Here is a 15,752-nt window from a genome sequence, read left to right as displayed (position 1 = left end):
CTATGGAATTTATGTTTAGTATCTAGTGCCTGTTGCGACCTGCTAAGAGTTGAATATAAAATGCGCCACAATCCTTAATTGAGGGGTGAACAATGATTAAGGTTAAAACAATACTTTCCCCATCCAAACTTGTGTTTCGTACTTCTCTTTTAGAAAATAAAACGTGTTTCTTGTTCTTTTGTTCATTTTTGTGGGGTTGTTTTCAGAGAACCCATTTTAGCCAGTTTAATATGGAAAAAAATTATGCATTGAAATTCAGTGTCATGACAAAGGACGTCTTCAAGTAAATGGCTCTAGTCATTTCTTTGCCATTTTAGTTGAGCTCAATGAATGGTCCACTTTGCTGAAGTGTTCCATTTACTTTCATAAAACTGATCATAAAGTTAATGCATGTTTTCGAGTAATTAGAATATGAATTCATTCTGTATAATTCATAAAACAAGAGTTTTATGCAATTTAACAGAACAGGTCTGTTTAAAAAGGGGAAAACGGTGTTTTATTTAAGGAAATTTGTAAGGTTGCATACACCAAAAACCAATTCCCTGTAATTTTACATGATATAATGTAAAATTACGCAGTCTGGTATGATTACAGGTGTTCTCGAGACACTGCTGCAGGACCTTCTTTTATTTTAAGGATAAATTTTCTAACAGTGTATGAGCTGATGTGTTTTCCCTATATGAGCACAGTGTGACACAGTTTAAACATAGTGTGGCAGTGTTAACACATATGTTTAAACTTTGAACATACGTTTAAACTTCGATGACTTTGCATGGATGGGATCATTTTTAATAACCGAGTCACTACTAGGTATGAGATCACACACTGCATGCGGAAGACCGTGTGTGTACACACTGTGTTCTGTACAGCAGGAGTTTTTTCTTAGTTAATCTTTTTAAAAATTATAACGGCATTCCATTTGTTATTATCAAATTGTGGCAAACAGAAAATATACTTGAAATGATCGAGAAACTGCAATTTTCATCGAGTTTTTAATGCCACTAGTTAACCCATTCACCTCTGAATTCTGAAATTCTCATAGGCTTTGACCAGGAACCAGTCAGCTCCGATCGATAGGGAACGGATCATTGGGATTGGATAATATTGAAGAAAACTCCAATATGACATACCGTTATGGTCTAAATATATTTCTTGATGTCTAGTGACTAAAGTCACACGTACCAGGGCTTCATGATATCGCCCCGCGTTTGACAAAGATTATAATTGATTTTTCCTGTCAACTGATTCCTCTTCACGGTAAAATGAATTACGCAGATCGCGCCTTCGGCGAGTTAATAGGGACATCTCGCTACACAACACATGGCAGATTCAAGAACGTAGAATATGTATTGTCGAATTCCCTTCGTGATTTTTAACAACCGAGACGTCTTTGTCGAAAATTTGTGAATCAAAACAGCAGTTTCGTGCTGGGGCCCGTTGCAGAAAGAGTTGCGTTTAAACACAAGTCAAAAAATCAATCGCAAGTCAAAAATGCGCGCTGTTGATTGGTTGAAAATCAAGTTGCGCGTGATTTTTAGAGTTGCGTTGATTTCAACTCTTTCTGCAACGGGCCCCTGGACTCTGCATAAACGACATAATTGCAACTTTTCGTCAGCTCCGAGACTTAGGACGAAACTGCTGTTCCGGTTAACCAATTGTCGACAAAGATCTCTTAGCTGGTCATTGTCATTTTACAGGCATTTTCAATACATTTTCTATGTTCTTGAAAGCGTTCTGTTTCGCGGTGCTGAAATACCCTTATGTCTAACGCATCGGACAGTAGTAAAAATTGCAATCAAGCGTTGAACTGTAACGGCCATTGGTTATGTTGAACGATGATTACCATTTCGAATGATTGAACTCTCAAAAGTACACATCGTTACTCAAACACGATGACAAGTGCTTTTGTTTGTCACATTGCATGAGTGAAATTGCCACCGAAACTCCCAAACCATACAAACCTCAACTTCCCGACTACATGCATAGTTCAGCAAACACAAACAAATCACATACATATATACTATGTATTAAAATTTTTCATTTTATTAATTAGATAGATTAATATCTTGTTACCATAACCCCATCCTCTAATGACTGGGGAAGTACGAGAGAGTTAATCAAATGAAAAAATGTTGAAATGAAAATATGAATAACACACATTTGAAAATTAACGAAGCATTCAACTTATGAACACTTAATAAATAACATATATTAACCACAGTGACGAAAACTCATTGTCCAAACCCTGGTATATGAAGCAGCTGGAGAATTGATAAGTAAATCAAATTAAAATAAAGTCACACTCTTTGAACTCATAATAGCATATTATATCAGCTAGTTTACCACTCACAATGTGTTCACTTATTTTGCAAATAACTGACCATTATCGGGATATGGATGTTAAGTTATATCATATATATCTCCTCATATCTGTATTATTACACAGCAAAAACTGTGGTGTTAACCGGTGTACATAGAGGACCCCACCAGTTATTTTACACCGGACGTTAAATTGGTGGTGTTAGTTTTACACCTATAGGTGTTAATACAACACCTTTGATTGTTACATTTACACTCTTTGGTGTTATGTTCAATCTCTAGCGTGTAATTTTAACACCTCAGGGTGTGGTCCTCTATTAACATCAATTGGTGTCAGTTTTAACACCATAGTGTTTACAGTGTACCTTTAGCTTTACAATATTAATGACGAAATCCCAATCAAATAATTGTCAAAGGTACGGCTAATAAACCGAAAAACTATTTGAAACTACACTCTACATGCACTGCGCAGTCAAAAAAGGGTATGAATTTATTCATTCCATTTCTGATGGTGACATTTTGATCTTTGACGTTTTGATCTCTAACGATTTTACCTCTGATATTTTCTGATGGCATTATTTTTACCGCTGAAATTGTTTCTTCTGATTTGCAGCATTTTTTTTTTAGTTGGAGCAATTTCATTACCGGCTTCGTTCAGTTCACAAATTTATGCCTTTAATATTTTTCCACTAATATTGTATTCCTCTATATCTTTTCCTGTGATTTTTTTTCATCGAAATTTGTTGTTCCAGACTTTTGTTGGTTTTATCTCCGAAACCTCGTACCTCTATAGCTTCATTTATATTTGAGGTTTCTACCTCTGATTTTTTTACAACCGATATTCATTTTTATGGCATTTTATTTTCCTTTAACACTTCATTTTCTTCTAAACATGCTGGAAGTTGTTTTTTCCTTCCACACTTTTACGTCTGATGCTTTCAGACCTGTCAGTGTCATCAATAGCAATTACCACTGACACCTTTTTATGTAAGACAATATCACGCCAGATTTCTATTCATTTGACATTTTCACTGACATTTTTTAGAAACCTGACATCCTTTTCCTCTAACATATATACTCCAGATATTTTCGAGTGATACGTCTACCAAACAATTTCACCTCTGGGCTCTGAATGATGACACCAGGAAATTTTGAAACCATAAAATGAAAATAAATCAACTACCACATTGAAACAAACAGATCCTAAACGAGGGAAATATATTAAATGCCTCTCCATGCGTGCAAGGGTTTCTAGAAAAGAGGGTTTGGTAATTTGCTAAGCTATCGATTAAATACAGTGGAGTACAGAAGGGGGCGGCAAGCGCCAAACAAAATCATGACCAAGAAAACAATGAAAAGGGGAAAAAGGAATATTAGATCAAAATCACAAAATTGATTTTTAAAAATAAAAATGTATAAATTTTTGCAAGCTCGCTCACAACTTTTTTAAATTTATGTTTGATAAATTTTGCCCGATACGCCATATCTATCCCCTCAAATTTTGTTTGGCTCAGTATAGCAATAATTAAGTCAAGTATGAAAATGAGGTTAAAGGAATCCACCTTACTTGTACATGACCATCAAAGAAATCACATTGATGACGCTTCTGACTCCAAACAGGCACCGTTTGATACTAGAAAGGCACTTTAATTTATTCGTATCGTAAATATACTGAACATGTCACACATACAAGCATTGTCAATTAAGTTAACTCAACACTCTTAGAAAAAAAGGACGAATTGGTACCCTTTTGTCCGATATCAGGAACCCTCGAGGAAAGGGGTTCCACAAAAAGTTCTTTAAGTGCTCAAGCACCTTCAATATTTTTTATGATAACCTAAAAAAGGTTCCGAAGCGGTAGTTAAAGATAATTTACATCCTTTTCTGTTTATGATTCTAAGTACGGTACAAATATATATAGAAACTTTTAAAAGTCTAAGAACCAGTTTTAAAGGGTGAACAGGTGAAATGTTCATACGGTTGACACATAATGAATATGACAATACATGCACACTTTCGACTGTTTTTCAATTAGTAATACAACTATTCCATTTTACCAAGAAATTAATTAAACAAAATGTTTGGTACAACATTTGTTTTCGAATATAGTGAGAGTGAATAATTATCAACAAATCTCCTCATTGCACATATCGAAATATACATTTTGTGCATTGTCCAGCTAATAGGCTTGTAAATGAATACCAGCAATCCAAGATAAAAATCATATCACCTAAAGAACATATTTTACATTACGTTTCGTGGAAAAAATGGTTTGGGTCCTGGTTCATAAGGAATTGATAAAGTAAATAAATGCACAATTTTAACAAGTTTACTATCATCAGCCAATCACATCAAATGATTTCAGTAGCTTTTAACTGTTACTGCGAATTTGTTATTATAACGTGTTTTTTGAAACAGGCCCCTGGATTGAATGTGAATATAATAAGAAAACATGCTTCTCTTAACTTGTTTTTTCTTCACCCTATTCATCTTTGCTTCTTACGTTAGTACGACCCATCAGAGTGATCATGAATAGCTAATGCTTATCGAAACATACAGTATATGAAACATAAGTATAAGGAAACGTTAATTCGTTATTTTATTTGACGACGTAACAGGCTATTTCATTTTAGTCGACCGGATATCAAAAGCATGTCGAAATGATGAATAGCAATATCATCAAGTTAAAATATCATTTATCAGTTGACATAAGGGAACTATTTGTCTTCCAAAGTTGACATCTGAAATATGTCATGTCGTCGTAGTTATGTCGCCAAACGGTACAAAGTTATCTTATCGCTTTAGTAAAAAAAACAGCTAGAAAAGCAATTATTAAACAACTAAAAACGTACTCTTTAAAATGACATTCTAAAAATGATAACCAATCCATAGACTAATTCACTGTTCCCGACACCAGCGTATAGAAGGCAAGAAGAAAACAAATTTGTTGATCGCATTCGTAGTTTTTGTATTATAGATATTTTATCATTGTTAATTTGGCGAAAATCTGGTAAAACATTTCTGTAGAATGTCGTCATTTACATGCAATGACAGGGGTGTAATAAGGATCGGATGAAGATATCTCGGCCCTGTTTCTTTTGCATTTTTTACAAATATGTAATTAAGTCTATTATTCATTTTTTTCCTCCGCGAATAAACAAAAATAGGATTGACTTTTTATTCAGCGTGAAGGTTGATTGATTCCGCACCATCAGGGATAGTAAGGAGTTTTCGAATCGCAGAACGCTCTGTTATATAACATAAAACATGTAGAAAATATATTTCTTTTAGATGCCCTTCATGGCAAAGGGCAACCAAGAAGTTGCTGTCAAAAATTGGCGAATCAAAACAGCAGTATCGTCCTGGATTCTGGAAAAACGATGTAATTATTTGCAATTTTTTGACAGCTCTGGGGCCCGTTGCAGAAAGAGTGTGCAATCAGTCGCAACTCTAAAGATCGTGCGCAACTTGATTTTCAACCAATCAACAGCGCGCATTTGGGACTTGCGATTGATTATTTGACTTGCGTTCAAACGCAACTTTTTCTGCAACGGACCCCTGAAACATAGGACGAAATGCTGTTCCGGTTCACAAATTTTCGACAAAGACCTTCAAGCTGTTCACGATCATTAGGCGGGTATTTTCAATACATTTTCTGTGTTCTTGAAAGCCTTATGCGTGGCGGTGCACAAACCTAGTGATATCATTTACACACATGTAATTGATTTGTTTGACATCATTTGCAATGTCATTCACATAGATTGGTGAAACCGTTCCCTTTCAGCAGTGGAATGAGATGGGCTAGACAATTAGAAGGATGAAACGTGAAATAAGGTTTCACGAAATAAAAGTACTTTGCATCGTGAGACCACTGATTGCATGTTCATGACAACATACCAACACCAGTATTGCTTGACTAAACTAATTGAACAAAATCAATAACAATTCTTTTTAAATCCGATTTTGATAGATGTTTTGTTAAAAAAAGATTCTGCTTGTTTATTTTTCTTAACTTATACCAAATGTATCCTATACAGTGCGTATAAAAAAAACGGGACAGTTTTGAAAAGTCTATAAAAAATGTGTTTCAAATTATTATATCTATATTTCGATGTTAATAGATGCTCTAAGATCTTATCTTTGATATGCCATTTAAGAAAATAAATTTTGTTCATGCTTGAGCGAACACGGGACGTTTTTGTCGGGGGTTCAAAAAGAGGCTTGCGCTAGAATGGCAGAAATGAGAAATTTGATGATTAGACTTTTGGCTAATCAGCAGATTTGCTCTAAATCTTTTCATTATCTTTGCCATAATTTTCGATTTATGCTGTCAAATTTCATTTACAAATTTATTTATTTACCTGAATTATATTGTTTTTCATTTAAACTTTCCTTCATAAGTAAGAAAAGAAGAGACTTTGTCAACCGAAATAAAAAGATTTCCATTAAATGGGAAAATTTGTAATTATTCAAATTCTTTTATTATGTGAAACAAAATATATTATGGTACCTTTAATAATTATTTGGTGAAACAAATTATGCTATGGTACCTAAAAAGACATGAATCCTATTTTCAAGGTGTTACGGTATTGAATCCTTCACCAAGTTTAATTATGTGCTTGACAGGACAAACAGGAAAGGATTCATGTCTTTCAATGGCAATGGTGCATTGAGTCAATTTTGAAGGAGCAAGATATGGCAGATCGGGTAAAATGTATTAAAAAGTTGCGAAGCGAGCAAGCAAAAATTTCCACTTTTTATTAAAATATCCAATCTTGTGATTTTGACATAATATTCATAAAATGATATCATACTTCACTTTCTAAGTTTTCTGTTATTTGCCTTTCCCCTTTCTTTCCTTGGTAATATTTTTTATTTGGGGGGAGAGCGCCCCGAGCCCCCACCCTCAGTATGCCACTGTTCAAAGGCACCATAACCTTTGTAGCACATAATGAAAGGATTTGAAAAAAAACACGCTCTCCCATACTTTGGTTAAAAAAAAATGTTCTTGCCTAAAGAAGGAATATTCAAAGCTAAAAGAGAACAGATTAAAAAGGAACAACAGAACTATTTCAAGCAAATAAGTAGATTTGGAAATGAATTTTGACCGCATAATTCGAAAATTATGGCAGAGATAATGAAAAGGTTAAGAGGAAGTCTGCTGATTAGCAAGAAGTCCGACCACCATATTTATCATTTTATGTCATTTTGGCGCAAGCCTCCTTTTTTACCCCAGACGAAAACATTCCGTGTTCGCTCAAGCATGAACGAAACTAAATTATTTTAATGGCATTTGAAGAATAAGACTCCAGAGCACGTATTGACACCAAAATATAGAGATCATAATATGAAACAAAAATTTTATAGACTTTTCAAATCTGTCCCGTTTTTTTTGATACGCACTGTAGTGCTTTCTTTAATCTGGAGAAGTGGACACGGAGGATTGGAGGGGAAGGAGGAAAGGAACGGAGGAATAAAGGCCCAAACATATCTAGACTCGATATATTAAATTTATCTTTCTTATTTACACGTAAAATTCCTCTTTTCAACGAATTACACTAAGAAACACGTCTTTCCACCCTGAAACAAACGCTTGTGGCAAGAGTATTTCAAAATAAATAATGAATAATGACTATACATACATACAACACGATCTTACAGAAGCGCCAACGAAATTAGTAAAACCACATCATCCACACAACGCAGACAATAATCATATAGAATCACCGTTAATATTGCAGTCATCTCAATTCAAAATTTCGATTACCCCTTCATGCCAATGTGATCGATTATGATCGATATCCTTACCCACATACAACATTCGATACCTATAAAAATATCGTTTGTTTAGAATACAAATACTAAAAGTACTGCTCGATTCAATATCTACCAATGATAATTCAAAATCCGGGCTCTTTTTTTACCATAACATGGAATTTTGCAAGAGCTATTTCAAATGAGCTTTTTTTAAATTCACATTTCATTCAAACTTATGCAGTGTATCTAAATAAGCAAGAATACACATTTTTGTCCAATGGAAGATGTCTAATTCCACCCCAATGACCTACATAATGTTGGTTAATAATAATGATAATGATCATAACAATGATAATATTAATTATTATTTAAGATTTATAGTTCCGTCATTTTAATGACTGCAGGATGGTATTCAAGTTCACCTCAATATCTTTCGAGTAGAAAATTATTAGCCTGTTTCCTTAATCGGAAACTCGTATATTCACACATTATAATTAGAAGATGTCAATTGGGGCAATAGGCTTACGCAACTAATTTTAGGTACTTCCGTAGACATTTAGATACCAAAGTCGGTGCAGTTAGCTTCAGCATTATAGGTATTCCAGACATTGTAAAGGTTCTTGGCATCTTTTCCGATACCATGGATGGTCATGGTGTTTTTGTCCCTCAGCGAACACGTGTCCGTCTTTCCTCCCCAGTTCTTAAATCCACTGTTTCCTATGGGGCCATAACCCAGCCTTTTGGTGAGAATTCCCTGGAAGGCATCGTCAACATTGATCAATGATGTCCTCAGTGATTCCTGGTAAAGATCGGGTACTGTTTCAGCTGACAGGACATACCCGCCTCCACTGCAATAGGGAGGATAGAAGTGTCCAAAATACATTTTATCTGGAACATGATATCTCTTGTAGCCTTTATGTTCAGGTATATTGGGAGAAAACCTGATACTACTGTACATGCGGGACCCAACGAAAAACTTTGTCAGAGTTTCACCGCGATTTTGACTTTCTAACCCTTTTATGTAGGAGATGATATTGTTGAAGTTAACAAACATGTCTTCGTCCCCCTTGTAAAAGTATTTTGTGTGTCTGCAGTTTTCCGATATCCACTTTAAACCAAGCACTACTTTTAAGGTGAGGTTCTGAAATGATTCTTGAAAACTAGCCCGAACTAGATCTCCGTACTTGATGTCCTCCTGGCGCAATTGATATCTCATTTCGTCCGTTTCAGAAGACATCTCGCCCAAGATGAAGACACATCGGATTGTCTCTCCCAACACTTCCTGCTGCCCACACCAAGTTTCCCTGATAGCTTTTCTCACTTCGCCGTGATTTGGTGGCGTGCTGATCAACACGATCATAAATATATCCAATGGCTTGCCTTCTCTGTCGTAACACACGTGTGGATTTGTGAACTTGTAGGAGAGGATTCGGTCAAGGTAAGGACGATTGTCTACATTGGCGGGTAATACAAGGTCGAGATCGGGATCCATGCATTCCTTCAGCATTGTCTTGTTTCCAAGTTTCTTCCAGGCTGCAATTAATTCCGTAGGTTCTTTTGGAATATGCATCGTCACTGCGGATTGCGATGCGCATATGTTGTCAATTCGCAGATGATTCCTCGTAAACATATCGTCCTCCACCAAAGTCCAGTTTCTCTCTTTTGAAATAATCGAGATAAAAACATCGGCGATTGGGACAACCGAAGAACGTTTCACCGCGCTCTCCAGGAATTGCTTCGCAACTGTCTTCGTGATGACGTGCCCATTCTCATCTGTGCAGAATGGAGGGAAGAACTCATCAGCAAACTGCTCATGTGAGACATAGAACAACCCATTCTCTAATCTCTGAACCTTGGAGTGTGATACTATCTTGCCCATCCACGTCCGGGAATCCGAGACGCCATGTTTTTCGCAGTAATCAAGGCGTTCGAAAAGTTTCTTTGGCATAACGGCAGTTTGTTCGTTGACCACGACGACATACTGGAAATCTTTGCAATTATCTAAGATCCAAGATAATCCATACATCACTGGTAAGGTCGTCTTAGGTTGAATGTCGTAGGTAAAATCACCCTGCAGCAGATCTCCTTTAGTTCTCATTTCTTCCATTAGCTGTCCATTTCTATGCTCTTCTCCGGCTTTATAAATGGGGTTTCCGGTGACGAATACAACTTGCATGGCAAAATCTCTGTTCTCATTAACCTTACCCCATGTCTCCCGAATCGCTTGCCGAAGCTCTGTACTATGAGGCAACGTGGACACCAAGGCGATTACCCTTGAGTTCTCCTGGCAATAGATGTCACCAACATAGGTGAGGTTTGCACTGGAAACCACCGGTTTGATCTCTTTTGATTTTCTGACGGTCGGTTTGACCGTTCCCCCTTGTTGCTCTTGGATGCTCTGATACGATCCATTCAAGAGAGCTCGTGCCCCCACCAGATGGTTGATATCACCAACATGATCATGCAAAATATCACTCGCATCTCCAACGGCTTTGCGCTTTCCATGAGTTTCCCTATCAGAAGTTAACCACTCAGTTATATAGTTACAAAATCCAAGAACGATAAAAAACAAGACGACATACTTGATCTTCTGCCTCCTGGTAAACATCTTGTCTAATCCATGTGAACAGAAACTGTTCAACTTTCACACCGAAATTGTTTTTGGGTGGAGTGAGAAAACAAAATAACGTCAAACGTTGACAGTATAAAATCACTTGAAGATTTGCCCTACTGCGGAAGATCAGTGGCATGAAGCTAACCCGATGAAGGATATTGCCATAATAAAGACTGAGTTGGGTAGCAGTAGCTAATAATAAAATTGATCATGCAGTATTGTGTGTGACTCGACGGTTGAGGAGGGCATGCTTTAATGACTCAGAGTCTATTGTCAGGTAGTAAGCACCCTGTATAAGTCTCGGCTATAACAGCTAGCAACACGTCTTTCTCTCCCACTCCCACAGTCTCGTTAACTCACAATTATTATCATTATGCTCATCGAACCATTCGAAATGGATGAGTCCGTTTTTGCTATCGAACTGACCCCGTTTTCCATGGTTCAATCTCCAATAGTTTTCTAACTTATGCGCATGCGTCATGGTAAGAAAATCGCTGAATTACTAGTTTTAGCTTTATGGAAACACTATTTTTTTTCGAGTTTTGAAATATTAATTCAGAAACTAGCGTAGGCCTAATGTGGGAAGGGTGTGGTAAAATATTGCTAACTGTTCAATTTTTATAGTTCCTTTAAATCCCATTGGAAATAGGCCTACACATGATTTGTGACCCACTTTTGAATAACAGTAACGCAGTCATGGCAGTAGGGAGTCAAAGGAAATTAAGCTTTCATGATTTCAAGCTGAATCCAATATTATATACACAGTATGGCACTCAAACGCTAAACAAAAGGGGAAAATCGGATTGCTGACAACAAAAGAAGCTGTTTTTATTCAACATGAATAGAAATTGGTGAACTGGAAAGTTTTGATTTCCCCCGCCTCCCAGGATGTCTGTCAATTCACAGAATCCTGACAGAGATGGCGCTGTAACCAATATGCACATAATTCATCGTTTGGTGCTAACTCTGAACATGGACCCATTACCTGATTACAAAACCTGCTCTGAACGAGATTCGAGCCTGGTTGAGGATGGCGGCATCCCAATGAAAAGGTTTAAGAAATAGGGAAAATAAGAAAGTTATAACATTTGAACTTGCACATTCGAGTCTGTATGCTCTTCGAAAAAAAGGTGCAAAGTGGAACCCTTTTGACACGGATTTGGAACTCTTAAAAAAGGGTAACCAAAAGGTTCTTTAAGAATCTTAAATAGTTTTATAAACAACCAATAAAGATTCCAAAGAGTGTTAGTATCCACACTCGCCATTAGGCCCTATTCTTCTGTAAATTATCATTTGCAAAATCAATTTGAAAATATTTCAATTTTCTTCCTCAAACACTGTAAAATGTGTTTGATTCGTCGTATAACATGTAAAAGATCGTCGTTATTAAGTTTATTGTGTATCAGTAACAGCTTATATGCACAAAAGCTATCAAAATTGAAGTGTCATCTTGATTTTACATTCTTTTGGTTCAATACAAAATAAGCAACCACATTTTAGACGTCATCAGTCGTATGATCAGCTCTGATTTGAATAAAGAATCCACTCCAAAAATAAAGGATTGCGATTTCCCTTAATTTACAAAAAATTCCCAGGCCTATTCTATTAGTTATTTTTAACCCCTGACCATGCAATTACTTTCGTTTATTATTATCAGGAAACTGGGCAACTTGCGTTTTGTTTTGAAATCGGATCAAAGAGAGGTCGTAAGTTGGGCTCTAACCCAATAATTTACAAATTTGCCAATTTGCGTCAAAAGGAGGAAAATGTTTTACAAACCGGTCATCTTTAGAGATCGACGATTCGATTTGGATATTTTTTTTAATGGTAATCTCTAACTATGGGAGGGGTATGCCTATATCATTATATTGAGTGGAAGAAATGGAATTGAGTCTCCATGAAAACGAAGCGCAGTTTACTGCGCGGGTCGAAATAAATTGTCACGTTCAAGTCAGGCACAATTTGGCAGCTTTAAAAAAAAGTACACATTTACCTAGTATTAAAGTTGCTGGTTTCTATGAAATGAATGAAATATGTTTGCAGATGATCTATTTAAAATGAGTTTCACATGGCGCATCATAAAAGATGGGCGACACGAAAGACGGCCCTTGCAAAGACCCATTCGTGCAATCGGCCCCTGATCATTATACTTGTCTATTCGTGGTTAAACAAAATTCCAATAGAAAGTTGTTGTGATTGCAGTGAATGTGTTATTTTTTTGCTAGGAGTCAGTCATGTCGAACCGAGAAACCATTAAAACTGATTTCGCCTTCAATCCGAATCGCCCCGGTGATTCCTTTAAATCGAAAATCCTCAGAATGGCGTTTCGACATAATAGGTTTCAAGAGTCTCACGCAAGTTAAGGGGGTGACCCTTGACTGAAAACAAGTGTATCTAAATAAAAGAGAAAAAATCACTGAACAAAACGCTGAAAAAATCCATTATGATATAGCGTAACAGTTTACAAAAATATTTAATTTTAGAGTCATTTTGTATTATTACGCCGTGATAAATATACCCAGCAATAGGTGGGCTGATGACAATGATTTGATTTTGATTTGATTTATTGTTTTCTTCTGCATCCACGGAACATTCGTATTATACATTTTTCATAACATAATATGTTAGCATTTTTGGCATGAATCATGAATAAAGAGTACTAAAAATATAATTCCAGACAAAAATGATTAACTATATGATACTCACAATTCACAGGAGGATTGTCATCATAAGCAGATTGCTTGAAAAAATGACAATCCCAAAATTATACTAATTGAATTAATTAATACATTTATAAAGCAGAACGGGCATATATTTTCAAATCCGAAACATCCATGCAATATTATAGTATGAAGATGAAAAAGCTGAGGGTGACGGTGATATGATGATGATGACATTATATCCCCACTTCCCTTCCCCCTTATGTTTTACACGAAATAATAACTACTTCATACATGTTCTTGTGAAATGTCTCCCTTGTAAATTGCAGCAATTTACATTAAATCAGTGTGGTAAATCCTTTGTTGGTTCAACATTGGAGAAATATTTTAAAAGAAATATAATTTCATCCAATAAAACACAAAAAGTGAAGATATGACTTTATTAACTTGTCCATTGCATGAACAAATGAAAAGACCGTTTTACGAAAATAATGAAAAACTTTGAAATGTCACAAAATTTGTATTTCTTGAATGACAGAAAAAATTATATAAGACTTGATAATGTGTATACAGTGGCGAAACTACGGGGGGGGGGGGGGGGCATGGGGGGCACTTGCCCCCCTAATTGGCTGGCAAAAAAACCCGGGGAAAATGAGAAAAAGAGGGAGCAAGAAAGAGAAACGTAATTGGAAAGAAGAAATTATTGTTCAATATATTTGTATGCGAGACAATATAACTTCGGATGGTTTCCATGGCGAAAAAGAATAGTATATAGGTTTCACGGTACACCATGTATCTTTCTTGGGCAAGTGTTGGTCCTAAAAAGGACCACCCAATCTCGACGTTTCGACAAGTGTGTTCTTGTCGTCCTCAGGAGAATTCTCCTAAATGACGTAATTATTAAAGAAATATTCATATAAAATGAACGGTCCAAATCTGAACATTTTTTTTTCATGGCGGCATAGAGAGGGATTTCTACTGGATCTGTTCAGTCCCATGGGAGAGCAGTAATTTGTCAATGCTGGATTTTATCTACATGTATGTCTTCAAATACAGTCAGCGTGCTCCCTCCACAGTGGATATCCTCTGCAGTGATTGGTCAACAAAGGACCCAATACGACCTTTGACCTCAGCCAACAAAACCAATTTCATTTTCATTTATTGGTTTCTGCAACACTTTTTCATAAACACATTAACAAAGAAAATACAATAATAATATAGTATAACTGACAAGCAAAATATTGAGCAACATTGCATTTTCTATTAATACATATCGATTTTTAGTAGGTTGCAGGGGTTGCCACTATAAGCTAATCTTGACTGCGTGACAACCCCTTATATCAGAACTGACAAAAAAATACCCCATCAGTTAATCCAGTTTTACAAGAAAATGATGAGGACATCGCCTTGGAAAAGAGTGGGTTGCCATGGCAATGCGAAGCCCTGCAATCCGCAATCACTGAAGTGTATATGAAAGAGTGGTGTCAGGCGATGACTGAATTGGAAGCAGTTCCACAGAAGGTACTTAAATTTTTGTTAGTTTTGGCAGATTTATAAACATAAACGTGCTGTGACAATGTTTAAATTTCAAGTCCACTTCAGAAAAATGTTGATTTAAATCAATAGAAAAAAATCAGACATGCATAATGCTGAAAATTTCATCAAAATCGGATGTAAAATAAGAAAGTTATGACATTTTGAAGTTTCGCTTATTTTTCACAACATAGTTATATGCACAATTTAGTCACTTGCAAATGAGAGAATCAATGATGTCCCTCACTCACTATTTCTTTTGTTTTTTTTTTGTTTGAATTACACAATATTTCAATTTTTACGGATCTGAAAATAAGGACCAACTTTACTGAACCATAAAATGTTTAACAATGGTAGTTCCACATGTTCAGGGGGAAATAAAGCTTTGTTCTTAAGGACAATGAGGAGAAAATCGGAATATTTCATACAATAAAACACAAAAGAAATAGTGAGTGTGTGATGTCATTAGTTCCCTCATTTGCATACCAACTGTGATGTGCATATAACGGTTTTGTGGAATTGAGCGAAACTTTCTTATTTTACGTCCGATTTTGATGAAATTTTCAATGTTGTGTTTGTTGGATTTTTCTTTTTTTATTCAAATGATTTTTTTGTTGGGGTGGACTTGTCCTTTAATAACAGTTAAGGCAATTTCCTCTAGATTTGTTCATCATGCTCATCTTAATCATTCAGTTTTCAAGGGGAAAAGTCTGGAATAATTCCAATGTCTTTGTCATCATAATATAATACTCTGCTGTAGAGTTTATGGCTACCTGGTATTGACATTAGGGATGTTTTCATTAAACCATAGAGCTATTACTGTAATAGCTCCATGGCTCCATGATTAAACCAATGGTGTGTCATGCCCG

General features: G+C 36.0%; 1 protein-coding gene across 1 annotated transcript; it reads right to left on the bottom strand.

The window, feature by feature from the left end:
- Nucleotides 1-7,941: 7,941 nt before the first annotated feature.
- LOC121413657 lies at nucleotides 7,942-11,072 on the bottom strand. Its single transcript, XM_041606570.1, has one exon. It carries the CDS (start codon nucleotides 10,682-10,684, stop codon nucleotides 8,633-8,635), a length of 2,052 nt encoding a protein of 683 aa, XP_041462504.1. The 5' UTR covers nucleotides 10,685-11,072; the 3' UTR covers nucleotides 7,942-8,632.
- Between the last annotated feature and the right edge of the window lie 4,680 nt (nucleotides 11,073-15,752).

The sequence above is a fragment of the Lytechinus variegatus genome, chromosome 4, assembly GCF_018143015.1.
Source record: "Lytechinus variegatus isolate NC3 chromosome 4, Lvar_3.0, whole genome shotgun sequence".
Taxonomy (NCBI): Eukaryota; Metazoa; Echinodermata; class Echinoidea; order Temnopleuroida; family Toxopneustidae; genus Lytechinus; species Lytechinus variegatus.
The sequence above is the reverse complement of the archived record's forward strand: the minus strand, read 5'-3'. Positions and strand labels throughout refer to the sequence as shown.

Bases quoted from the DNA above. Each gene is read 5' to 3' on its own strand.
- LOC121413657 (XM_041606570.1), bottom strand. From the start codon at position 10,684: ATGTTTACCAGGAGGCAGAAGATCAAGTATGTCGTCTTGTTTTTTATC.